The following is a 26,600-nucleotide window of genomic DNA, read 5'->3' as shown; positions in this document are numbered from 1 at the left end:
CACCCTTCTTCTTAAAAATGGGCACTAGCACACTTTTCCTTCGTTCCTCAGGCATCTTTTCACCCGCTAGAATTGTGTTGAACAAGCTGGTCAAAAACTCCACAGCCACCTCGCCTAGATGCTTCCATACCTTCACAGGAATGTCATCAGGACCAACTGCCTTTCCATTTTTCATCCTCTTTAATGCCTTTCTAACTTCCCACTGACTAATCATTGCCACTTCCTGGTCCACCACACCTCTTCTACTCTTCCTTCTCTCTCATTTTTCTCATTCATCAACTCCTCAAAGTATTCTTTCTATCTGTCCAGCACACTGCTGGCACCAGTCAACAGATTTCCATCTCTATCCTTAATTACCCTAACCTGCTGCACATCCTTCCCATCTCTATCCCTCTGTCTGGCCAACCTGTATTGATCCTTTTCTCCTTTTTCAGTGTCCAACATGGCATACATGTCATCATATGCCTCTTGTTTGGCCTTTGCCACCGCTACTTTTGCCCTGTGTCGCATCTCAATGTATTCCTTTCGCCTCTCCTTGGTCCTCTCAGTGTCCCACTTCTTCTTACCTAACCTCTTTCCTTGTATGATTTCCTGTACTGTGAGGTTCCACCATTAAGTCTCCTCCTCTGCTTTCCTGCCAGAAGATACACCAAGTACTCTCCTGCCTGTCTCTCTGATCACCTTGGCTGTAGTGGTCCAGTCTTCTGGAAGCTCCTCCTGTCCACCGAGAGTCTTTCTCACCTCTTCCCAAAAAGCCGCACAACATTCTTCCTTTCTCAGCTTCCACCACATGGTTCTCTGCTCTGCCTTTGTCTTCTTAATCTTCCTCCCCACCACCAGAGTCATCTAACACACCACCATCCTATGCTGTCTAGCCACACTCTCCCCTACCACTACCTTACAGTCAGTAACCTCTTTCAGATTACATCAACTGCACAAGATGTAACCCACTTGCGTGCTTCTACCGCCGCTCTTGCAGGTCACCCTATGTTCCTGCCTCTTCTATAAAAAGTGTTCACTACAGCCATTTCCATCCTTTTTCCAAAGTCTACCACCATCTGTCCCTCCAAGTTCCTTTCCTGGATGCCGAACTTACCCATTATGTCTTCATCACCCCTGTTTCCTTCACCAACATGTCCATTACAATCTGCACCAATCTCTCTCTGTCTGTGATGCTCAGAACTACTTCGTCTAGCTCCTTACAGAATTTCTCTTTCACCTCTAGGTCACATCCTATCTGTGGGGCATAGCCGCTAATCACATTATACATAACATCCTCAATTTCAAGTTTCAGCCTCATCACTCAATCTGATACTCTTTTCACCTCCAAGACATTCTTAGCTAGCGCTCCCTTTAAAATAACCCCTAGTCCATTTCTCTTCCCATCTACACCATGGTAAAATAATTTAAACCCTGCCCCTAAACTTCTAGCCTTACTGCCTTTGCACCTGGTCTCCTGGACACACTATATATCAACCTTTCGCCTAATCATAATGTCAACCAACTCCTGAGATGTTCCTGTCATCGTCCCAACATTCAAAGTCCCCACGTTCAATTCTATTCCCTGTGCTTTCCTCTTCTCTTTCTAGCTAATAACCCGCTTTCCACCTCTCCTTCCTTCCTTGTTGCAATTAAAAAAAATTTTTTATTGGTTCTATTGAAATTATTTTTCAAGATTTCCTAATATAATTTTTTATTTATTTTATTCAATTGTAGTCATTTTTATGTAATGCATTGGTTAATAATAAATTTGTAGTAAATAAAAAAATTTTGGGCCAATTTAGTGAAATTGCCGACCAGTTCAGGGTATACCCCGCATCTCGCCCAAAGTCAACTGGGATAGGCTCTAGCATACCATAGACCGTAGTGAGGATAAGTGGTTATAGAGAATAGATGGATGGATGGATCATTTCCCATGATACACCTGATCTCTCACGGCACAATAATTGGGACTCACTGCTTTAGTGGACGGGATGCACAGTGTTTGCAGTAAATTGTTAAAAAGTACAGTCTGCTGTAATACGACATGTTATGTATAATTCTGGCAAATCATATGCAATATGCAGGATATTATGTTCAAAGCAGTACATTAGTACTTTCCGTATATAACAGCTCTTGTAACAATGTTTATGAGTGTCAGAAAGCTACATTTAAGTGTAGCTAAGTTTATGCTTACTCGAACTGTGCCCACAATGTTGTTTCCTTCCCTCCTCATCTGCCATTGACTAGTCTGATTGATGATGATGATGACGATGACGATCTACCAGTGGAGATTAAAGCTGGGCGGGAGAAAGTGCGGAGGATGGCAAACAATGCCCGCGAGCGGCTTCGCGTGCGGGACATCAATGAGGCCTTTAAGGAGCTGGGCCGCATGTGTCAGCTCCATCTGAACTATGAGAAACCGCAGACTAAATTGAACGTGCTCCAACAGGCCGTTAACGTTATACTCAACCTGGAGCAGCAAGTCCGAGGTCAGTGGGTGTCCAGGGAGGGAGGAAGGAGGAGGAGGGGAAGGTCCTCTTGGCAAGTTAAACTCTTACATGGCTTCATGCTCCTGCTAGACTCACTTAATTGCAATGAATAATACTGTTCATTCATTACATAAATCACATCAGTGAACATTTAAGCATTCTACACATTGCACTCCATCCTTAGTCACCTCCAAAGCGAGGACATAGAATAAGGAAATGAAGCTATGTGACTGTTTTTAAACCACCCCCATTCTCTGGTTCTGGTTCTCTTGTGGTAGCACATACTGGATATGTGTGTTTGTTGTGAAGTAGTATATGTCGCCTTGTCTTACATTTGCCCCGTTTATTATATCCTTTGAACATTCTTTCATGTCTCTGCGCCTCTCTCACCTTACCAATTAATTAACACATTTGTTACTTTGGCTTTTTACAACTGGCATACTGGCTTTTGATTTACCATTAAGTGTAAAAAAAGCACACAAGTTGTGTTTTTTTCTGTATTAACCTGCCTTAACTTTGGTGTGTCGCATGTCCTTGCAACATAACCACGCTCATTATACTGCTTTGTGTTTGACTTCACTTTCTCCATCCACGCAACAGTCCTCCATCTTATTTTTACAGATTGCAACGGTGACCTATTCTTCTTCGCCTCTTCCTGATAAATACGTTGACTTGCGATGTATTTATCATGATGCCGCCGCTCTCTTCTCTATTATGTGCTGTAGTCGGCAGAGAGCTTTATTTCTCACACCCTCATATCTTCTGTCCCTCCGCTGGAAAGTTGTAAGATCCCCTCAACTTCCATCCTGGACCTCAGTGACCCTTCCAGTTAGATTTGTTAATGGATTTAGATGACAAGTAGGACATGACCTCTAAAAACACATCCATCCGCCTGCTGCTCTCTGGTCCGGCCCACTCCACTGGGATGTTTATTAATCTCACTTGCAGGGAGGAGCTTTGAGCATTTCGAATGGCGAAGTAATGAATACCCTCCAGCAACGTCATGCCGCTGCATCTTTGATAATACAAACATGAGCGTAGGTTAAGCGAGGTTGTGATTTGGGTTTGTTAACCAGCCCTGTCAACCGCTTTCCTCTCGGCTGCAGCGTTGTCACAGTGACCGATGAGAACCTGACGGCCGAAGAGAAGGAGCAGAGGGAGCGCGAGCGGCGCCTAGCTAACAACGCTAGGGAGCGGGTGCGGGTGCGCGACATAAACGAAGCCTTCAGAGAGCTGGGCAGGATGTGTCAGGTTCACCTGCAGAGCGACAAGGCCCAGACCAAGCTTGTCATCTTGCAGCAGGCCGTCCAAGTCATACTGGGCCTGGAGAAGCAGGTGCGAGGTAGGTCGGCCAGTCCAGTCTGATGTGACTAGTCTTTTCCAGACAGACAGCTGAGCATATTATGAGAGCCTGGGAACATTTCCTCTTAAAGGTTATGTTCAGCCTCTGTGTATCACCCACTTTCTCTTTTCACGCCTCTATTAACTGGACCAGTAAGGAGGAGAAAGGGAGAATATATGAGGAAGGATAGATATCTGCTTTCTTCTCTTCCTACTTCTTATTTCCTGTCTCCTTGTTTTCCTGTCTTGCGTTTTACCTTCTCATTCCTCTCCTCTGCTCCACTTGTGAGAAGTCACAACTCATTGTTAATCAAGGTTGCCCTAATCGATGTTTATGTGCCTTTTGTAAAGAGCGTAATCTCAACCCAAAGGCCGCCTGCCTCAAGAGAAGAGAGGAGGAGAAAGTGTCGGGCGTGGACCCCCAGATGCAGATGGGCGGAGGTCTCGGAGGTGATGGACACAACCCTATAAGCCATATGTAATTCCAAGGTTTGTTCTCCAGGTTGCCCAATTGCTGATTACAGTGGTGCCTTAATTTGCGAGGGCCCCAACTTGTGGGTTTTACAAGCCGTCGGTTGGTTGAATTTTTTGTGTGTTTTAAGCCAAAAAAATTATTACGAGCGAGCTTCATGCCGCCGCTCAAGTGAAGTGGAAACAAAATTGAGAGACAGTCGCGGATGTGCTTTCAGCTGTTTATTGAACACGACGAACAGTTAAACACACAAATACAAAATAAAAACACTCAAAAGGAGCATGGAGAAGACTTCAGCCCTTTTCACACTGCACTTAGTTTTTGTGATGTTCATCGCGGGGCAGGGCGCAGGACGGCACAAGTGTGTCCATATTTAGCACTTATTGCTAAGTGACCCAACAGGTAGTACCCTGGTGCCTTTTACTGCTCGTTTGGATGTAAAATAGTTACAATAGAAACCCCTGGCTTTACTTATAAATAGGAGGTTGAGGAGGAGATGTGAATGGATTAATTGCATTTCATTTCAGTTCATTTCAATGGGGAAAATTGCTTTGATATATGGGTAAATTAAGTTACGAGCTTGGTCCCGAAACAAATTGATCTCATAAGTCAAGGTACCACTGTACATTGTGCTTGTGCAAATTTGCCTAATGTATTTAAAACATTTCTTTTCCAGCTCCTGTTAACTAGCAGATGTTTGAACACGTGGCCTTAACGCAGCTCCATGTGGTTTTTGGAAGGCACACGCCTCATCACTGTCAGAACGGGGCCATAGTGACAAACAAACATAACAAGCACACTTGTATAGAATGAGAGAAACGTGCACTCATAGATACATGATTTGACTCAAGGACACTGAGGCCGGGACATTCTTGTGATCATGTTTTTGTAAGACATTCTTAAAAAAATGCTTTACATGTTGGGAGCAAACTTGTTCGGATCAAATAGTCCTTTTCTCCTGTGAGCAAAGCAAGGATTTGTATTATTATAATATGTGGCATTCCCACTTGCAAAGGTGGTGTTCGATGCATCTCACGATAGATTGACTGAATAGACAAGACTTGGTTCGTGTCTTTTTTATTATATTATTTCTTTCCCTGGTTGGTGAGGTAATACAGTATGTGGCATGTGATGTTTTTCACCTCCTCATAAACTCTGGATTCTACCTGCCACGGCCATGCAAGTGGAATTGAAAGACTGTCAGAGGGAGTGCCACCACTGAAGAAAGACTACAGAGATAATCCAGTGTCCATATGCAGGGCTTCCGTAGAAATAGAGCATCGAGATGTCATTGTGTTGCGCACACGCTGTCACTTGTGTGTTCATATCAGGCGTGAGCAGCCATCCTGGATGGTCCAGTCTCAAGAGGACACTTTTTGTTATTTGAGCAGAGTGAACCTGCAGCATATTTTTATTTGTTACTGTTTTTTCTAAAAGCCATTGCACTTGAATCAGATGGGTAGTCATTTGTTCTTTGCAAACAAAAATACATTGGTGCCTTGAGATACGAGTGACCCATCTTGTGGATTTTTCGAGGTCATGCGGACGATTTCTTCTTTTTTTTGCTTCGAATTGCGAGCGCAAAGTTAAGTTACGATCGCTTTATGGTGGAAGTAAAACAAATCAACTTACGTCACAATAAGGAGCAGTTTGGCAGATGGTGAACAATTTAAAACCAAACCACTTTGACCTTAAGAACGTCCCCATTAGCTTAATACTAACATATAATAGAAAACACCATTGACTTGCTAATTATAAGCATCGATAGTTGCGGTGTTATAACCATGCCCATATTTGGAATTGCTGACGTAGAGGCCTACAAGGAAGTCGGGAGGCTTTCCCCGCTGAGTAGACCAAACTCGGCAATATGTATTAGTCATTGTTGCAAAAGAAAGCTTTGGCTTTGCTTTTTTTGAGGAGGAGGAGGTGACGCAGCAGCTAAAAAAAAAAAGGGAATGGGTGCATCCCATACTAATTTCACAGCTGGATCACGGCGTTTATTAACTTGTTGGTGAGCTATAGCTCCACGGAGAACGCTTTGAGGTGTATTTCAGGCTGAGCAGGGAGCAGTTTGAAAGCCTGCAGAAACATCTCCGTATATCATTTTTCTATTGTCCCACAGCTCGGGACACTGGGACACCACATTTATTATAATTTTCTGTATTTTTCCCCATGCCGTTTACAGTACAATTCCGCCAAAATAGCACTCAAATCACTCCGCCAGCAATTCTCCTATTGGAGGAGCTTTCTGACATCGCTGCAACACAGTAGACATTTTTCTATTCGAGTGTGCGTTGCGTAACGTCAGCTGCCCTCAGCACTTGCCGCGCCGGGACAAGGCATTCCGTAGTCCCAGGCCCCTTAGCACATACACAATGAATGGGAAGGTCGATGGCGGCTTGCGCATTGCCAAGTGCGGTGTTAAAAGGCCTTTAAGCAACGGATATTTAAACACAGTGCAGCAACACATGTAGGCAAGACATTATCACAACACATATTCTTTACCCTTTGCAAAAAAAAAAAAAAAAAAAACATTATTGAAGCTTATTGAGTCACTTAGAATAGTGCTGACTCTACGTTTGTTTGTATGACCATACTATACTGTCCCCCGGTGGCCAAGGAGGAGCAGCTCAATGAATTGGATTGAAGCATTAAATTATGATGTACAAACTTTAATTCTTTAAATTCTATTTAATTTTATTACTGAATGATTTTATAACATATAATATAGGGGGCTATTTTCCTTATTAAAAAACAACATTACAATTTTTTTTGTGGGGGGGGGGGGGGGCTGGAATGCATTAATGGCACTTCCTTTGATTTCATTGGGGAAAGGTAATTTGAAATATGAGCGTTTTGAGTCACGAGCCTGGCCACTGAACAAATTAAACTCGTATCACATAGCGCCACTGTATTCTTTTTTTAATATAGCACATGTAGAGCAGATGAAAATGGTTACTTAGGGACCATTTGAATGCCAGTTTTGGGAGTCTCCAGCTGTCCTCTGTGATTGGACCAATCAGGGCACACATTATTTCCAGGTCGTTGACAGCTTCCAATGACAAGCTCATCTCACAAAAGGGTTGTGTCGTGGGAAAAAAGTGAGTATTGAAATGTATGGTGAGGTGTAATACTACCCTCTTGACTATTAAATTACTCGATTGCCATTGATTGACTTTGTTGCTCTGTGGTGAGCAGTTGTATTTGTTTTCCATTTTGAACAACTTCAAAGCCTCTTTGTAACGATCTTCCTTTTGTAGAACAGGTTAATGTTTTGTTGTTTGTAAGATGTTAAGTTAGTTTGTTTCTTTTTTTCATTTGGAATGCTCTTTTCTTTTTTTGTTTATGTTGTTTAAATTGAACTTTTAGATTGCGGGAACAAAGTGAGGTGTTTTGTGTTGTGCCAGGTGCTTGGAAATGTTAGAAATGACAAATTCTGGCTGTATTGTCACATGTTGTGATAATTATATTTTTTCTTTTGGTTCTGTGCAAACCCGACATCTTTATTTGGATTCTTTTGTTTGTGCCAGTTCAATTTGACTTCATTGTAATAGAATTCATCAAAACGAATGCATCAAGGGTGGCCTTAGTCATTTTCTTGACTTTGGGAGCTTTGATGATGGTTACTCACCAGTGCCTGATCACTTCTGTTACATTCATATGACTGAAACGTTGCTTAGACTCATGAGTCCAAGAACATCAACAAGAATTTATTGATGTGATAACATTGACACTGAATCCTACTTAAACCTTTTATTTACTGATTTATATTTGAATATGAGTGTGTCCTAGACTGTCATGTACATTGATATGTATGTACAGCTGTATGATGTATCAGCTGGAAAACAAAATTTTGGTTTGCCTTTATGTGTCATTTGCAAATTATTACCCGATGGGATAGTCCGTAACTTTATTTTCATTTAAAAAACGAATTGTTCTGATAATGCACAAAAATGGACTTGTCTTTATGTAAAGGAATTTTCTACCATGTTCAAGAATGAAAACACGATATTCTTTATTAGAAGACTGTCATCCATAGCAAATGACTTGCTACAGCTCTTTGTCTTCATAAATACTTGAGGGCAATATCTATGTAGGCTTTGTCCTCGAAGTGCCTCCAGTTTCCTATTTTTATATATAAAGTAGATATTGAGAACTGTTGTGTATATAACAGTAATGTAGTAATAAATGTGCCATTTTTAATATCAGACCTCACTGTCATTCATTGTCTTCTAAATCTAACCTAGAAAACACTTAAGTTATATTTCCATCTAAATTGCCTGTAGGTGTGACTGTGAGTGCGAATGGTTGTTTGTTTGAATGTGCCCTGCGATTGGCTGGCAACCAGTTCAGGGTGTACCCCGCCTCCCAAGTGATGAGAAGCAACTCAAAAAATGGATGGATGGGTGTTCTAGTAGACGTTTCCTTTCAAAATTCAAATTTATTGAATGCACCTGAATATATACTGTACAATGTTATACTTTAAAGTCTGATAACAGCTAATTGCCCATTATTAGGAGTTATAAAGTAATGTGTGAGTATACTTAATCTATTGCCCATAAGAGCACCCCTCACAGCTGCTTATCTAATTATTCCTAACAAGTGGATTATTATTTATAGCTTTTATGTGTTTAAAACGCCCCAGCCTATATTGGGCCTCCTCTCCTACACGCCGTAGTGCCGTATCTCCACTAGGGGGCAGGAGTAACCTTATATATTTTAGAATCAGAAGGTTACGACGCATGCGCAAAGACTTACTAACCTTAAACGGAAGTTGCTTCCTGCTAGCTGCACCTCCGTGTCCGAAGACACAAAAAGTCACCCAACGATGTTGAGTAAAGTGGTTGGTCAGAAATATGTGTCCGTGGCTAAGTCGTGGTAAGGTTCTGTGTTTAAAATAATAATAGACAAAATAATAATTGTGAAGTTAGCGTTTCGCGGACGGAAGCTCCTTGAATCATCAGCCAGCGGTTAGCAGTTAGCCTCACTGAGGTCATGGATGTCTTTACATGTCAGGGAAACTTGTGCCAAAAGACAACAAATTACGTTGGGGCTTATTTGATATTCTGAATGTGTATGTTTGTTTTTATCATGTGGCATTGTTAAGGTTAATCAATCAGGTGACTGATGACTTTTAGGTTTGGGCATGGGGCATAGATTACTTATTTTTACTTTTTCTGGATACATTACATACATATAATACATACATTATACATCTATCAAATATTCAGTGATTAGACCGTACTGTATGAATATCTTCAATGTAGTTTAGGACAATATTAACCAACCTTTATTGAACCTAGACATGGCTTACATGAGAAAAATCCAAATTTTTCAGTATATATAGTAGATACTTAAACACTTTTAGTAGAACAGAATAGAGAGTGTTTTGTCAGAGGTATAAGGTATAACATGGTCAATGTGTTCAATGTTGCCTTTCCAGGATTCCCACACTGGCTGTTTGGGGCACAGTGAGCGGCATAGCTGTGGTCCACTTCACAGACTGGCGACTCGTTTTGGACTACGTTCCCTACATCAATGGCAAGTTCAAGAAGGACGAATAGTGGCAATCAGGTGAGCACTGAAAACGTTCAATACCTAGGCGTTGTATTAAAAGTGGATGAGGTGTGTGTTTTCCGTTAATTCTTCTGTCTGGTCATTAAAGCTCTTTTGGTAGTTTGTTTACATCTGGGTCAGGGGATTATGCCAGTGGTCTATGGCATCACGTAGTTCTAAAAAAAACATCAGATGAACTTGTATAAGTGAAAATAAAATGTAAAATATGTTATGATTTTATTTTAAAAGTGGCCTTTTTATTATAGTGTGGACGGTACAAGCGAGCGAAAGCTACGACTTGTGTTTGCAGTGTTGCCAGTGGAGCGACATTTTCACTATAATCGATTATCAAATTAATCAACAGCTATTTTGATAACCGATTAATCTTTTAGAGATATTGTTTAACTTACATTCATCCAAACCCTTGGAATTTCAGGCTCTCAACAGTAGTAAATATTGCCAGATTTCTGTAGTGCTCCATGAAAGCGCAGCGATTATCTTTTTTAAACCAAAACAGGACATTTGCAAACATTTGCTTTAACTTTGGAAAACAATGACAAAAAACTATTTTTGCTGATTTTTCCAACATTTTACAGACCAAACCAGTAACTGAATCATAATTTGTTTTTGCATTGTCAATTTAAAACTGTGTCCTGATTTTGAATGGATAGAGATTGAAATAGGGCTAGGCAATATGCCTGAAAAATGAAAAATCACAATATAAGTACTTCTCATCAGTCAACATCGATAATTATTGATTTTTTATTTATTTTTTGGTATGTATTTAGTTTTTACATATTCAAAATAATGACATGAAGAAAAGGGTGAATTTAGATCTCTAACCTTTAAAAAGAGGATTACAACAACTAATGCATATACATGTTTTTTTGGATATTTTTTTTAAGAATCCGTGTGGTATTTCATACCAGTCCAGTTCTGGAGGACACTGGATCGCCCCAGGACTTTTATCAATATTGCTATTATGATTATTATCCATTCCATCCTCACTAGGGTAGCGGGCGAGCTGTAGCCTATCCCTGCTGACTCTGGGCGAAAGGCGGGGTGCACCCTGAACTGATCACCCGACAATCGCAGAGCACATAAAAACAAACAACAATTTGCACTCTCAGTCACACCTACAGGCATTTTATAGTTTTCAATTAACCTACCATGCATGTTGTTGTTATTATTATTATAGTAGTATTGTAATATCTATAATTATGAGTATACACCTTCAAGGGGGCGGGCGGGGGTGAGTAGTGTGACAGGAGGAAAGGAAAAGAGTGTAAAGATGCGAATAGCGTGAATTGTGGCCAACCAACAGTAGCTTGTGATGTTCTGTGTTCCCTCTGGTGGAATAAAGCGACTGGAATTGCATTGGTGATTCCGGTCATCCTTGACTACATGCAAGAGCATTGCAATCTGAACAATCGTTGCGGCTGGCTTGACACTGGTCAGATTTTGACGCCTGTGGTTAGACACTGCTGTATTCTGATGAGAGCAGCTGAGATTAAAATAAATGAGTCAGATTGGCTCACTTCGTAGGGACGATAAGCCTGCATAGTTTACAGACAGCATCGGTTGACTGACTCTTGTCGGACTTAAAATATCCATATCCGCTGCCAAACTAATCTTACCTTCAGTCTTGTCAACAATTTCTTCTTGTGCTGTCGCGCTCACTTTTTATTTTTGTTCGTTACAGTGACATGACATGTTTATAGATTTTATTACACATGCTTTAACAAGAATGTTAAAAAAAAACGAAAAAAATGTAGTTTTCATTACTTGCTGGTGCGCATAAAAAACATTCCTTTGCACAAATCCTGATTGTTGCATATGAATAAAATGAGCACAAAGATTTAGTTGTAAATAGTAATTTATCATCTTTTTTAGACCACTTGATAAAATCAGGCAGTGGTTTTTACCACTTAGTGCTATTATCTCCCTCTATTAGAAAAATATATTGTGCGTATTTACCGCAGCATGGTTCCACTTAAGTTTGTGTTAGTGAACTGAACATTGTTTAAAATAAAGTACTTTTGTCTGAACTTCCTTATTTAAGACATTGTAGTGGATTCACCAATATCATCACTGAAGACACCTGACAAAGGGAAATGTTTCTCATTTATCTATTGTGACATGCATGTTGTGATCATATTTGTTTTTCTTGACAGTTTCTTGACGGATTCTACACAAATCTTAAACAAGGACTGCTATAGCTGCAATTTTGCAATGCATACAACTGCCTGCCATCACAGCCTGTACTCTTCATCCCGCTGCTCCAAAAAGGGCTCACAACCACCACCACCACCATCATCATCATCGGTTGTAATGCACTTGGGGTTCAGCAGTTCCACCTCAACTTGGAAAACATCAGTGGGAAGAATATGAACTTTTTTTCCTACTCCCTGTACTTTCAGTTCAGTTATTTATTTTGATGTCTACATATGTTGATGTGCCCTTCAAGCCAAACTGTTGTGGAAGGAAGAGTAACAAATAAAAAGGATGTTAGATATCATTTGTTCATTTGAAATGATTCAATTACTATTCTGTGTCTAATTAGAATTGATGTTCAGTATAAGTAATGAGATGTCAATGCTGCCCCATATCCTGTTTACACCTTAAATCTCTCTGCTGCTTTATAATTGTTTGAAATGTTTTGACCATACAATACTTTTATAACTTTCTGTTTGCAAGGTGTGTGTAAAGGTTATTTTTTTTACCATTTTTAACTTATCCATTACACCAGAGGTTCTAAATGATCCCCACATAATCCTTATGCCAAACCATGGGTACCCCTAAATTCCATAGGAATTAAAATGTTACCCTTTCATAATGTTACTCTAACAATTTTTTTTTTTTTTGCAAAAAGAAGATGTCATGTTATGAGAATAAAGTTGTATTTTTTTTCAAGAAAAATAAGTGGTAATCTTTACAAGAACAAAGAGGTATTTTGTGGGAATTAAAAATCGCAATTTACGTGCATAAAGTATTTTTCCCAGATAGGCGTATTGCAATATTATGATAGTCAAACATTTACCAAGAGAAAAAAAGTACTAGTTTAACAAGTGAATTTTAAAAAATACAACTTTATTCTTGTAATATGCCTTCTATTCTGGAAATGATACCTCAGGTCTCTAAAATATATAAATAAATAAGACTGTACTGTATTCTCGAGTGGGGATAGAGCCCTGTATAATTGCGCTAGAAACCAGCTGACTAAAGAAATTAACACCACAAAGAGAAATTATGCAGAAAAGATGTCAAAACACTTTACCGCTAACAACTCTAAATCAGTCTGGTGTGGATTATAATCGCTAACCAACTACGAGCGACCATCCCCCCCAAACAGAACAATAAAGGACTAGCTTCTTCACACAGATCTTCAATAGATCTCTCGAACTGTGTGAAGTACCATCCTGTTTCAAACGCTCCACCATCATCACACTCCCAGAGAAACCTGCAATCGCGGGTCTGAATGCCTACAGGTCATGACAGGTGTGGTCATGAAGTCTGTCAAACGCCTCGTGTTGGACCACCTCGAGAACGTCACAGGTCCCCTGCTGGACCCCCTGCAGTTTGCCTGCTGAGCAAACAGGTCTGTGGATGATGCAGTCAACATGGCATTGCACTTCATCCTAGAATACCTCGACGGCGCGGGGACCTACGCGAGGATCCTGTTTGTGGACTTCACCTCTGCGTTCAACACCATCATCCCCGAACTCCTCTCCTCCAAGCTTCTCCAGCTCAGCATCTCGCCTGCCATCTGCCAGTGGATTTATAACTTCCTGACGGGCAGGACACCACAGATGAGGCTGGGGGACACCGCCTCATCCACACGCATTGGGGCGCCTCAAGGATGTGTCCCCTCTCCGCTACTCCTCTCTGTACACAAACGACTGCACCTCAACGCACCCAGCTGTCAAACTCCTGAAATTTGCAGACAACACTACAGTCATGGGCCTCATCAAAGACGGTGACGAGTCTGCATATCGACAGGAAGTGGAGCGGCTGGAGCTGCGGTGCTGAACACAAGACAAGACTGTCGAGATGATCGTTGACTTCAGGAGGCATCGTTCGCCACAGCTGCCCCTCACGCTGTCCAACTGCCCTGTGTCAACCGTCGAGACCTTCGGGATTCCTGGGACTTACAGTCTCTCAGGACCTGAATTGGGAGACCAACATCAACTCCATTCTCAAAAAGGCCCAGCAGACGATGTACTTCCTGCAGCTTCTGAGGAAGGATGGCTTTCCACAGGAGCTGTTGAGGCAGTTCTACACAGCAATCATCGAATCAGTCCTGTGTTCATCCATCACAGTCTGGTTTGGTGCTGCCACAAAAAAGGACAAACTCCGACTGCAACGGACAATCAAAAGTGCTGAGAAAATTGTCGAGACCCCCCTACCTACCCTTGAGAACCTGCACGCTGCCAGAACTAAGACAAGAGCATGTAAAATCCGCTTGGAGCTTTCACATCCTGGTCATCACCTCTCCAGCTCCTTCCCTCAGGTAGGCGCTATCGAACATTCATTCATTCATTCATCTTCCGTTCCGCCTATCCTCACTAGGGTCACGGGCGTACTGGAGCCTATCTCAGCCATCTCCGGGCGAGAGGCGGGGTAAACCCTGAACTGGTCGCCAGCCAATTGCAGGGCACTTATGAACAAACAACCATTTCACTCACTTTCAAACCTACGGGCAATTTAGAGTCTTCAATTAACCTAGTATACATGTTTTTGGGATGTGGGAGGAAACCAGAGTACCCGGAGAAAACCCACGCAGGCACAGGGAGAACATGCAAACTCCACACAGGCTCAACCCCGGCCCCAGAACTGTGAGGCAGATGTGCTAACCAGTCGCCCACTGTGCCGCCCGCTATCGAACAATGCAAACTAAAACTTGCAGACATTGCAACAGCTTCTTCCCTCTTGCCGTTAACTTCTTAAACAGTTAACTTACAATTCCATTTCAATATGCTGCCTATTTAGTCTTGAGATTGTTGTCACATCTCTGTCGGGCCAATTACACATTGTTCGTGCGCTCACTGTAGTAATTTCGCCACTCTACACTATTTGCATAATCTGTTGTTGACCAATACTGGCCAGTCGTGTGCTTGATAAATAGCTGCACCATTTGCACAATTGACACTGTTTCAGGTTATCCCACTACTAGTCACTTTAAACTGCTTACATTTTTTTAAGTCTCTGCGCCATATGCACAATTGTCACTGTACAAGAATATTGCTCTATTAGTCATTTCAAACTGCTCTAAATTGCTAGAGGACCCAAAAAAACAAACAAACAAAAAAAGCATTACCAGTATCCTTTAATTGCTTAGTGACTCTCCTTACTGTGTTTTTATGTCTCAAAAGTATTTTCTGTCAAATGGCTCTGTTGTCGTACTAGAGCGGCTCCAACTAATGGAGACAAATTCCTTGTGCATTTTTGACATACTTGGCAAATAAAGATGATTCTGATTCTGAGAAAAATATGTATTTTGTTCTCGAAAAAAAAAAAACATATTCCTGGAATAATACCCTATAAAATAAAACTTCATGCAGGATGTCAGATTAATGTGATGATACGTCACTAACATATCAGTTGTTAGCATGCCACTTTCACAATCACTGATATATTTTAAACAGTGATTCTCAAAATGTGGTTTGAGTACCACTAGTGGTATGCGAGCAAGGGGTATGCAAAAGAATCACTGAATTCAAGGTTCCGGCTGCATAATGTTACAGTGGTGTGAATGTTCAGTACATTTCAATTGTATTTAACTTTTAATTACATACTTTTGCATTAAATATTTAGAAATTTTAGTTTTTAACAAATAGGTCAGATTTAAGTAAACTTTTGTGTGATATATTTTAATTTAATGTTGGTCATGATGGTGGTGCTTTGAGAGCAAAGTATTTTTTAGGTGTCAAAGTTTGAGAACCACTTATGCATAAAATTACTCGTCTATTTTCGTTTTTTTTAAATAATACCACAATGTATTTATGCGTATCCCCAAGCTGCGGCTCGAGGACCCCCAGGAATTCCCCAGTTTGTGCACCGCTCCCTTCGTCTTGTCACCATGGTAACTTCCGCACTAGTTCAAGTGAGTCCCGCGGATGGATTACAGTGCAATTGAGGGAGGAGACGTGTTCGGCGCAGTGATCTTTGCTGGTAAAGGTCCTAACTGGAATGGTGATCGATAAACAAATCTCACGGTGCAAATTCATGACAGCGATAGCATAGCAGCTAGTTGACATTTGCCACTTTTTAAAGAGCCGGCTTCGACTCCACACGGACGCTTGAGAGTATGGAACGGAAAAGGTAGGAATTGGCCGTTTTTACACCGGAGGGAGTTTTTACAATGAAAGTTTGTTCGGGAGGAAATGCACTCCCTTCTACGTACATGCGTCCTTTCAAATGTACTAGTTTTCCCAACTCTAGTGTTGGCTCTAACCAAATCATTGTTTCTAATAGTTTGTAGCTTTATTAACGTTACTTAGCACAATTTTTAGTCGTACAGTAATCTGGGCGATGTGCCATCGCCGCTAGCTTGATTAGCTAGCTAAGTTTCATTGTTTACACACGCTTGACTGGGGGGGGGGGGCGACCTCGGCTCCTTGGAACAAAACACCAAGTCTCATTGATAATGTCTTTTTAGGCTGTTAGGTGCGAATACGCTTGGACATTTGTTGCTCGGCGCAGAGCTGGGTCATCCCATTATCGAGCCATGTGTTTTTATCTTAATTGGTGTTAGAGTCTCGCGATTTGCATGCGCCCAAAACAACACTGTGATTATAAGTGGATAAGTACATGTTATTTATAAAGTAAATTGTAACATGTTAGTGGTTTTGTCGCCCTAGCAACGTTTTTCAGTCAAGATGAGCAACATGAGCAGCCATTGCAATGCTTTCGCTTGATGAACAGTGTGTGGGCGTGGACGTGTGTTTGATTGACGTCTCCACTCACCTGTCATGTGAAAGCTGACACAATTTAAATTTGTATTATGTATGAAAAAGCTGACACATAATGTTACTGCCTGACATTTGGCTGTGAATTATTAGCAATACTCAAGTGGCAAAAGTACCCACACAGTGTACTTAAGTGGAAGTAATAATAGTAAGACAAACTTAACGTAGCACCTTTTTAAAAAAAAAAAAAAAAAAAAAAAAAAAAAAAAACATTTACTAAGTGCTTTTTCATGAGAAAAGCATGCATAAAACCACGGGCTTAGTTGTTTCTAACTTTAATAATGCAATATAAAGAGCATTTTCATAGTAGTGGCTTGTTGCAATGTAAATAAATAAATCGTCTGATTTGACATCCCTGTTCATACTGTATTTCAATATGTCATTATTTGTTTATGGATAAAAGCAAGTGATTACATTTAAGTTCAGAATAAGTGAATTGGATTGATTTATTAATTTGCATTTTTCTCATTTTGCTTAATACACACAAAGATAATGTGTCTCCTTTAATGGAGGAGCAATTCAATGTGATAGGATGGTCATTTGCTCATAAAAATTGGCTTACTCCTGAAGAACCCACACACACTTCTGAAATGATGGTGACAGCTCACCATAAAATAAAATGACACAATCACAAGTTTATATACACTAACAGACACCAGCTGTCATATAAAACCGATTGAAGAACGCCAGCAATGCAAATACCCAACAACGGGAACTGAGTGCCTCATTTTAAGTGTGCGTCAAATGTGCGTACAAACATTCCCACTTAAATTATGGGATACATCAAGTTGGACTCGTGTGTAGGAACTTGCATGGATTTACGCGCAGCTCTGACCATGCGTACACACAAAACCTTGTGGTAGAACGGTGAGACTACAAATAGAACACACTAAGAAGGTCACAGAGTTCAGCAATCTCAAAACCGCACACGTTCCCTCTTTTCTCTACTAATTAAATTTTCTCTGAGTAATGTTGCAGACAATTTGAATGATTAGTGTTAACAAGTTATAAAAGGCACACTGAAAAAGAAGTCCTTTGAAATTGCTTAATTAATTAATTAATTAATGTACAGCACATTAGTTGCACATGATTAAATGTGTTAAACTAAAATATGTTGATTATTTTCGAGGAAGGCGGCACGGTGGACGACTGGTTAAAGCGTCAGCCTCACAGTTCTGAGGACCCGGGTTCAATCCCCGGCCCCACCTGTGTGGAGTTTGCATGTTCTCCCCCTGCCTGTGTGGGTTTTCACCGGGCACTTCGGTTTCCTCCCACATCCCAAAAACATGCATGGTAGGTTAATTGAAGACTCTAAATTGCCCATAGGCATGACTGTGAGTGCGAATGGTTGTTTGTTTCTATGTGCCCTGCGATTGGCTGGCAACCAGTTCAGGGTGTACCCTGCCTCCTGCCCGATGACAGCTGGGATACGCTCCAGCGCGCCCGCGACCCTAGTGAGGAGAAGCGGCTCAGAAAATGGATGGATGGATTTTCGAGGAAACGAGAGGGAAATTACATCGGTTTGCGACATTTTAATCATGTGCAACAAAAAATTACTTCCTTTTTTTTTTTCCCCCACTGTCGCTGTGACAGGACAACCTGAAAAGAAAACTTGAAATGCATGCGCCATGGCTTATCTTGTGCTATTGGAGGATTTGGAGAGCCGTGCGCTCCACAGGGAGCACATTTTCAAAGCGCGTTCAGTCTGATCTGTTCAGTCAGAGCAAAGAGTGGCTTCTCGGCAGGTACCACTTCCGCAAAAATATATTGACGAATTTATGGGGCCATGATGTGTTTTTGGCACAAAGTTTGATGTCAGACCACCTGCTCTTTTCTCTGATCCAACCAAATTTACAGTAGTGATTACATTCTCCGTCATTTGTTTTTGTTGGTAACACCTACATTAATTGTTCCAAAAGGTATTTTGGGGGTTTGTTTCCACATCTCTGACAATTACCTTAATCTCAGTCAGGTAGAATTTCCTTTTCTTTGCCCTCTTTGCCATGGTTTCCAAAGTCGACCATTTGTACATTATTAGAGGGATTGCTGCTTATTAATTGGAGGCATTTCTGAATGCAAATGAGGCTGAACTTGCGCAAGCGTGGCAGTTGAGACCAGGTGGGAATGAGGATTTATCAACACACATTACTTATTGGTCTGCGTACGTCTGCACATTTCATAAATAGATTTATTTTTTTTAACTAAATTTCAGTCATATGAAGTAATTTTGAACTGTTTCTAGGCACGGTTGATAAATGAGGCTCCAGGAGGGCTGATGTAGGATGGTAAAAAAATAAAAATAAATAATATAAAAACACCCCAAAAAAATAATAAAAAAGGAGAGCGAAGAAGACAACGTCACATAAAAGCCAGTATGTAAAAGTGGTTGTTTAACAAATGTTACAGAATTTGCATAGCTTATGTCCTCAGGCAGGTGGTTCCAAAGTTGAGGTGCCCTGATGGAGAATGGTCCCCTTTCATTTTAAACCTCGACTTTGGAGCAACCAGAAGGCCCTCACCCGAGGATCTGAGGTGGCTCATAAGTGGTGAGCAGTTCGCTTAAGGAACTCTGAGCCAGACCCGTATGGGCTTCAAAAGTAATCACTAAAATCTTAAAATAGATGGAGAATTTTTGAACACCAGCAGCTTGTGGTTTTTAGGCTGGCAAAATACACAATGCATTCGCCACGCATCATTCAAGCCGACAGCATCAAACAATTCTCCTTAAATAAAGCCATGGATGGGAAATATCTTGTTTCTCCAAATCTCTTCCCCTGCAAACTACAATCACAATAAAATGCTGTTACATTAAGACTTCTCCGGTGGTGCCAATAAAAACAATCATGATCATCTCACACAATTAAGCCATAAAGCCTTGTGTCATTCCCATTGCTATAATCAATTTTGTGTGTGTTTGTTTCCTCTGCAGTGTACCAGTCAGGCGTGTCCTCTGTAAGCCACAGACAGTGCGAGGTCCAACCAACAACTTTCACACCGAGGAGGCCAGCCAGTCTCGTGCTGCACATTTAGTTCTTACTAAAGTCCAGCGAAGTGGGCACAAGCACCATGATGTCAACCATCAAATCAGGGTGACAATAAACACATACAGGCTCTTCTCCAGATGCTCTTTTAAAAGTGACTTCATCATTGGACAGTGGTCATTTCCAGAGTGGTCCATGCTAAGGCATAGTTTAGGAATCAGTGTGGTCAAAACAAAACAATGGAAACAGCAGATGTATTTTTTTTTTTTTTTTTTACCCATTTACTGCTATAGGCTAATATTCTCCCAGATGTTCATATGGCACACTTAGATTGAGTGAACTGCTTAAATGGACTGCTCTGTTACAACATACATTAGAATAAACTTTCCAAATCTTCTCACTATTCAGCTCATTTGAACACTTACACTGGAGAATTTAAGACATCTGTCACGTTTCAAGTTGCATGGTTATTTTAACGACAACAAACTAACCATAGAAACAACCTTTAATGGCTTATGTACTCTTTTAAGCCTCTTTTTGTGTCAGAGAAAGAGAAACATAAGTATAAATGCTCCTGTAAAAGTCTTTTCTCAAAAAGGCACTCACTAGTGTGCTCTCCTAGCAAAAAAATACTTTACGGTGCCTATAAAAGGTGATCTATAATGTACTCCATCCACCACAGCCAGTTACTGTTTTACTACAGGGAAGAATTTAATTAGGCTGTTTTGACACTGAGCTGGCCCACTGCGCTCATGTTGGCAAGTGTAGCAAGTGGTGAGAAGTAACATGAATTTATTTTTATTGATTGGCCCTACACTCCATTTAACACTCATAAATTACCATGGCAACACTGCCTAGATATTTCTCACCAATGTATTGTTCCCATTCATGGCTTAGTTTATTAATGTATCAATGGAGTGCACACAGTGTTGTTAACACCTACTTGAAGTTACATTGTACATGTCAAAACGCTACTAAATTTTTCTGTCATTTCAGTTTGTAGTAATTAAAATACAGTGGAACCTTGACTTACAAATGCCCCAACTTAGGGGTTTTTACAGTTATAAGCCGTCGCTAAGGTTGATTTATTTAGCTTTATCTGACGTATGACTCAGCTTCAGCCACTCCGCCACTAGATGGTGCAGCAAAATTCAACAACTAGGGCTGCAGCTATCGAATTTTTTTTAAAATCAAGTATTCTACCGATTATGCCATTGATTAATCAGATAAAAAAATATTTTGGATTATTAAATACAATGTGCATTTGAGGGGCAGGTATTATTTTTGTCCACTTGGGGGTCCTCACATTCTAATGTAGTATTTGTGACTTTGTGTGTGTATGGCTAAAAAGGCATGGCCTGGCCAGGAGAGTGGTGTGGGTGTCGGAATGTGAGTGTAGCGTTTACTAGCTGTTCTAGTTAGCCGCTTAACATCCAACACACGAATACACTACAGAATTAACAGTAATTGCCCTTGATAAAAAACGTTTGTATTCTCTAGATTCTCTTGTGTGGCTAGAATGTGTTTATGAAATTGTAATTCGTTTCAATGGGAACATTAGATTTGACATTCAAGTATATTGAATTACGGGAAGGTCATAAGTCAAGTCCTTTCCTTCCATAAAATTGAATGAACCATTCAACAACATTTGTAGTCATCAGTCACTGTCCTAACAATGAAGAAGCTGTAAATCGGAACAAATTATTATGTTTTTTTATTCCCCAAAGTGTCCGTATTTAAGTCTTTGTAATGCTGTTGTGTTCTTTCTAAAGACCAAGCCAGACTTGAACACAACATTGCCAGTTCGACAGACGGCCTCCATCTTCAAGCAGCCAGTGACCAAAGTAACAAATCACCCGAGCAACAAGGTGAAAACAGACCCCCAGAGAGCTGTGGAACAACCAAAACAGGTGAGGCAGAGGACAGCAACATCTCTTATTTTTATCCCCTTATTTCATTGTAGGGAGAAAATAATGCTGCAATCTATCCATGATTCATTGGAGCTATCCTAGGTTGCCAATTGGATGCTTTTTTTGTTTTTTTTAATCCAATATTCAAATGTTTACGTTGTTGTCAAATCTCAATGTTGCTTCTCGTGTGTGTTGCTGCACTTTGTGTGTGATAAAGTAGCACTTGTTTGAAGGTTTATAATTACCGTAACCTCTACAGCTGGGGTGACCAACAAGGTTGACTATGAGGATCCGGTAGCCCCTAAGGACCACATGCGTAGCCTGCGGGCCTGTTCTCAAATAAGTTCACCAGTGTTGGGACATTGTGATTTCCTAGGAATGGTGTCAGAAATAGAGTATGGCATGTTGATATGTATCTGTTTCATACCTTGTTAAATCATTGTTCATGATTATTGTGATAGATTAGAACTGTCTTTAATAATTAATACATAAAATTAAAGTTTGAGCAAATCTCAGAAACCTGTATTAAATTGGTAGCATTAATCAGAACCCAAGAAGTGGCTCTTCATAAGGGTTAGTGACCCCTGATCTACTGCTAATATAGGTTAGCCTGTGTATGGCGTTTCACATTATATGTTAGCATTGAGCTAATGAACTGTTGCTAGATAAAATATTTATTATGGTGTTTAATGTACCGTGATTAAGTCTCTTTTGTTTTATGTGACAGTTTTACAGTAGAGTTCAGCTGGGGGGGTGACAAACAACTTTGCGTCTTATTTGGAGCGAGAGTCTTGTTCGTTTCCTTCCCCCGTTGGGGTGTTATACAACATCTCCCATTTCTTTACAGCAGGCCCAAAGGAATATTTTGAAGTATTATGAAAAGTTTGAGTATGTTTTAATGTTTAAATGTGTTTAAAGCATGTACTAGGGGTAAAATTCTATGAAAATATATGGTCTCGCTATATCATGGATTTTCCCATATGGTGGATGGGTTTGGAACATCTCCTGTGTGATAAACTCAAAACTGAATAATAATACACTGTCATTTTGTCAGATGTGACAAGTTTGTGGTTTGAATCACAGTTGTTCTGGGAGAGGAAGCTGAGTGGGTTAAGTGCCTTTGACATTGCAGATGAGCTGGTGAAAACCATGGATCTTCCCAAAGGCCTACAAGGTAACACAGTTGAAAAAAACACTCGTACAATATGTGTGACACGTTTCTAACAAGCTGCGTCTCTTTCTCATTTTTTCTCGTCTCCAGGTGTGGGGCCTGCGAGTTCTGACAAAACGCTGCTGTCCGCCATCGCCAGCGCCCTCCACACAAGCCCCGCCCCTGTCACTGGCCAGCTCACGGCGGCTGTGGAGAAAAACCCGGGAGTGTGGCTCAACACGACACAGCCTCTCTGCAAGGCATTTGTGGTGACAGATGAAGATATCAGGTGACCTTGTGACACATACAAATACTTTTACGGCCGTTAATATGAAATGATACAAAATAGGGAAATAAGGATGACTGGAGAGATGTTAGTCAATTTCTTGAGCACAGTTGTGTTAACCGATGTACAAGGCACCAAACTCTTGCACAGCTCCCTCATTTTCTTTTGCCTTGTGTTGTTAGCCAAAATTTGAATTACTAGTGCACTTCAGAATCAGAATCATCTTTATTTGCCAAGTATGTCAAAAACACACAAGGAATTTGTCTCCAGTAGTTGGAGGTACTCTAGTACGACAACAGACAGTCATTTGACAGAGAATACTTTTGAGACATAAAAACACAGTCGCTGACAATAAAAGGTTACCAGTAATGTGGTAATGCTGGTAAAATTATAATTATTATTTTTGACAATTGTAAAAAAATATGCTGAGTCCTCTAGCAATTAGAGCAGTTTGAAATGACTAATAGAACAATAGTCTGGTGCAGTGACCATTGTGCAAATGGCGCAGAGACTTCAAGAAATTTATGCAATTTAAAGTGGCTAGTAGTGCAATAATCTGGGACAATGTCCATTGTGCAGATATGGCGCAGCTCGAGTGAAGAAATGGCCACAGGTACATACAGTATAAAATTATAAATTCTGAATACAAATCTTTTATTATTGTAAAACACCATACATGCATACTGTATATTCATTATTGGTACAGCTTGGCAGCGACTGGCCAGATCTCTCTTTGTACCCGGAAACATAATTTTTGTTGTTGTGAACATTCATGTGATAAGACATTGCATTTTTGATTGGCACACCTTTTTGTATCGCAGCAAAACTAGTGGCCGAGGGTTGGCCACTCGTGAAAAGTACAGTAGTTGCAGAACTCCATACACACAGTTTAGTCGCGTTAGACCGTGTGGCTTGGTGTGCGGCTGGTCTAACCGGCCATGTTATTGACTGCACTCATCAGTCCACGCCCCCTTAAAGGCACTCATACAACACTACAGCCGTTCTTGTGACTTACTGCTTGTCCCAATGTACAGTAATTGCACTTTATAAAACGGTTTATTTGCATTCTCATGCTTTATGTTTTTATTCACTACAGTTCTGTTTTAGTCATTTAAAGCACGGAACAACAACAACAAAAAATGGTGGTGGTTTTTGGTGGCTGCAAAACGCACGTAAGCCAAGGGAGAAAATGCAGTCTGCACACAAGATGGCCGGAGCCGAGCTCTAAACCTCAGAACTTTGAAGCAGATGTGTGAACCACTCGGCCCACTGTGTTGCCAGATTTATTTATTTTTTATAACAATTTTGGGAAATAATGGTTCCAGGCTGATACTCTTGCCATTATATATTTTTTTAGAATAATTAAATGTGTAAAAACAAAACACACAGGTCATTAGAGATTATGTAAAACTATTGTTTTACTCCCAATAATGTGGAATTGGGAATGTTATCACATTTTTCAACATTAGAGGTTCCACTATATTCATTTGTCTAAATTTGTACTAATAAAGTACAAATGACCTGCTTGTTGTAGCAGTTTTCAGTCGACATGAACTAATTCAGTTCACATTTGAGGTGTCATCCTCATTTTAAATCCTAATTGAGTTCCCTCAATGTCCTTCAGGAAGCAGGAGGACCTTGTACAGAGTGTGAGGAGGCGGCTCGAGGAAGCCCTCATGGCTGATATGTTGGCTCATGTCGAGGACGCCGCTGTGGATGCGGCGCCCAGCACGGTAGAAGAAGATGAAGAAAAGGAGGAGGGGGAGGAGAAGGGGGCTGAGCGGGTGGAAAAGGAGGAGTTATAGCCAAGGTACACAAAATGGCTGTGATGATTCCTGCAGTGCTGACTGATTTTTCTTACATCGTTTACCACAACTTGAACTGAAGTCATCAACTATCCTGGGGATTTTCTGTTTGTTACTTCAACTAAAATAAAACTTTAAGCGGAGGTATTAGCTTAATTTTCAAACTAAAACTTGTTTTTTTTGTATTTGTAAAAACTGAAAAAGGTGCTCTTTGTTTCAGCTCTTACCTCCATCAATGTTTAGCAGATGTGTTTGGTGCTGCACACTATTCATCCAGTGTTGTGTTCATAACAGCTGCTAAACAAGCTCAAACAAACCGGGGTGTATGTAAACTGTAAATTATCTCTGTAAATGTCAGTCCTTTTGTGAAGAACACATTTTTATATCCCCACTGTCACAGTAAGTAATGTTTATGCTCAGAAGCATAGAAAAGATTGCAGAATTTCTGCATGCATGCTGTACTCTTTTACATTATGCTGAGAGAGATAATATAGTTTGGTTTTCAAATATTCTTTGTTTACAATAACTTTAGGTCATGTTTTATAATGGCAAGCTATATTGAAAGAAACACTGATACTTAACTACTGTACATGATTCAATATATTGTTTAATAAATGCATCTTTTTTACATTGATGTATTTTATTTGGGGGTTTGAATCTAGGTTCTGGCCTCCTATCTGGAGTTTGCATGTTTTCCCTGTGCTTGTGTGGGTTTTGTGCGGGTATTCCGCCTACATTCCAAAAACATACAATAGGTTACTTGACTAAATTGTCCATAGGTGTGAATAAGCGTGAGAATGGTTGTTTGTCTATATGTGCCATGTGATTGTCTAGCGACCAGTCCAGGATGTACCCTGCCTCTCACTCAGTCAACTAGAATAGGTTCCAGTTCTTACTCTAATGAGGATGCACATTATAGACAATGGATGGATGGATTAACATGGATATGTGCAATCTTGCTAACTTTTTATCGCTCAGCAGCGTTCAAGTCCCATTTACTGTGGGCGTAACAATGTGCAAAGGCAACATGGTGGATTAGTAACTGTCGCCTTAAGGGACCTTTCTATACCCCCGTCTTCTAAAAACATTTGTTCCCCTTTAATCATACTACATAATAGTTTTGATACACTGCAACACACATTGTATTTATGGTTCTGTTGGATCAAATGCTTCAACAACAAACAAAAAAAAAGCCGTATGGAAAGCCTTCTGAGCATTTATTTGTTATCCTGGATATCCATTTTAAGGTCTATGTACTTCTGTCCTCAGCAGTGAGACAACAGGCTTACTAGTAGGAAGACTACATGTTACTAAAACTGCACTAGTTGACAACTCTGTGCTACTGGTACTGATAGTAGTGACATTATAAAATTCTCCCAAGTTAAATATCTAGTGCTTGACTCCCACTTTTGGCCTACTAGTACGCAATTAGTAAAAGGCTGCTGCACTAATAGGACTAAGCCCAGTGGGGAAAAAACTAAGATGGTCATACTACTAGTGCACCCTTGTCGTTCTACTAGTGTACTGACTTGCCTTACTAGGACAAAGAGCATACTGGTACATGGATCTCAAGGTGGACATCAAGGGTATTGAAAAAATGCTTAAACAGCTTTCCATGAAAGAAAACCATCTTCATGTGATCTTTTGGCCAATTTTGTGT

At 40.5% G+C, this 26,600-nt stretch overlaps 3 protein-coding genes across 9 annotated transcripts in view; all 3 read left to right on the top strand.

Moving 5' to 3' along the window:
- Nucleotides 1–8,494, top strand: part of tcf3a (transcription factor 3a) — a 45,489-nt gene extending 36,995 nt beyond the window's left edge. For 5 of the 7 annotated variants that reach the window (XM_061693289.1, XM_061693290.1, XM_061693292.1 and 2 more), the window contains 3 exons: nt 2,230–2,471; nt 4,164–4,301; nt 4,961–8,494. In XM_061693289.1, the coding sequence (XP_061549273.1) occupies nt 2,230–2,471; nt 4,164–4,294 (373 nt within the window). In that variant the 3' untranslated portion in view covers nt 4,295–4,301; nt 4,961–8,494. Of the gene's footprint in view, nt 1–2,229; nt 2,472–3,577; nt 3,814–4,163; nt 4,302–4,960 lie in introns of all 7 variants that reach the window. The other 2 variants (XM_061693294.1, XM_061693293.1) reach the window with 2 other exon arrangements.
- A 552-nt stretch (nt 8,495–9,046) lies between these two features.
- On the top strand, nt 9,047–12,659 carry LOC133411240 (cytochrome b-c1 complex subunit 10). Its single transcript, XM_061693322.1, has 3 exons — nt 9,047–9,162; nt 9,728–9,858; nt 12,015–12,659. The coding sequence occupies exons 1-2, from the start codon at nt 9,113–9,115 to the stop codon at nt 9,846–9,848; spliced, it is 171 nt and encodes a 56-aa protein (XP_061549306.1). The 5' UTR covers nt 9,047–9,112; the 3' UTR covers nt 9,849–9,858; nt 12,015–12,659.
- Nucleotides 12,660–15,974: 3,315 nt separating this feature from the next.
- On the top strand, nt 15,975–25,552 carry mbd3a (methyl-CpG binding domain protein 3a). Its single transcript, XM_061693314.1, has 6 exons — nt 15,975–16,161; nt 19,738–19,897; nt 21,562–21,699; nt 22,783–22,873; nt 22,961–23,138; nt 24,760–25,552. The coding sequence occupies exons 1-6, from the start codon at nt 16,148–16,150 to the stop codon at nt 24,938–24,940; spliced, it is 762 nt and encodes a 253-aa protein (XP_061549298.1). The 5' UTR covers nt 15,975–16,147; the 3' UTR covers nt 24,941–25,552.
- The last annotated feature ends 1,048 nt before the right edge of the window (nt 25,553–26,600 follow it).

Source organism: Phycodurus eques, chromosome 13 (genome assembly GCF_024500275.1).
Source record: "Phycodurus eques isolate BA_2022a chromosome 13, UOR_Pequ_1.1, whole genome shotgun sequence".
NCBI lineage: Eukaryota > Metazoa > Chordata > Actinopteri > Syngnathiformes > Syngnathidae > Phycodurus > Phycodurus eques.
Note: the sequence above shows the minus strand (reverse complement) of the source record. Positions and strands in the feature narration are given on the sequence as shown.

Coding starts and splice junctions, on each gene's coding strand:
- LOC133411240 (XM_061693322.1), top strand. CDS start 9,113: ATGTTGAGTAAAGTGGTTGGTCAGAAATATGTGTCCGTGGCTAAGTCG. Junction 9,163..9,727: donor GTGTCCGTGGCTAAGTCGTG/GTAAGGTTCTGT, acceptor TTGCCTTTCCAG/GATTCCCACACTGGCTGTTT.
- mbd3a (XM_061693314.1), top strand. Junction 19,898..21,561: donor ATGTCAACCATCAAATCAGG/GTGACAATAAAC, acceptor TTCTTTCTAAAG/ACCAAGCCAGACTTGAACAC. Junction 22,874..22,960: donor TCTTCCCAAAGGCCTACAAG/GTAACACAGTTG, acceptor TCTCGTCTCCAG/GTGTGGGGCCTGCGAGTTCT.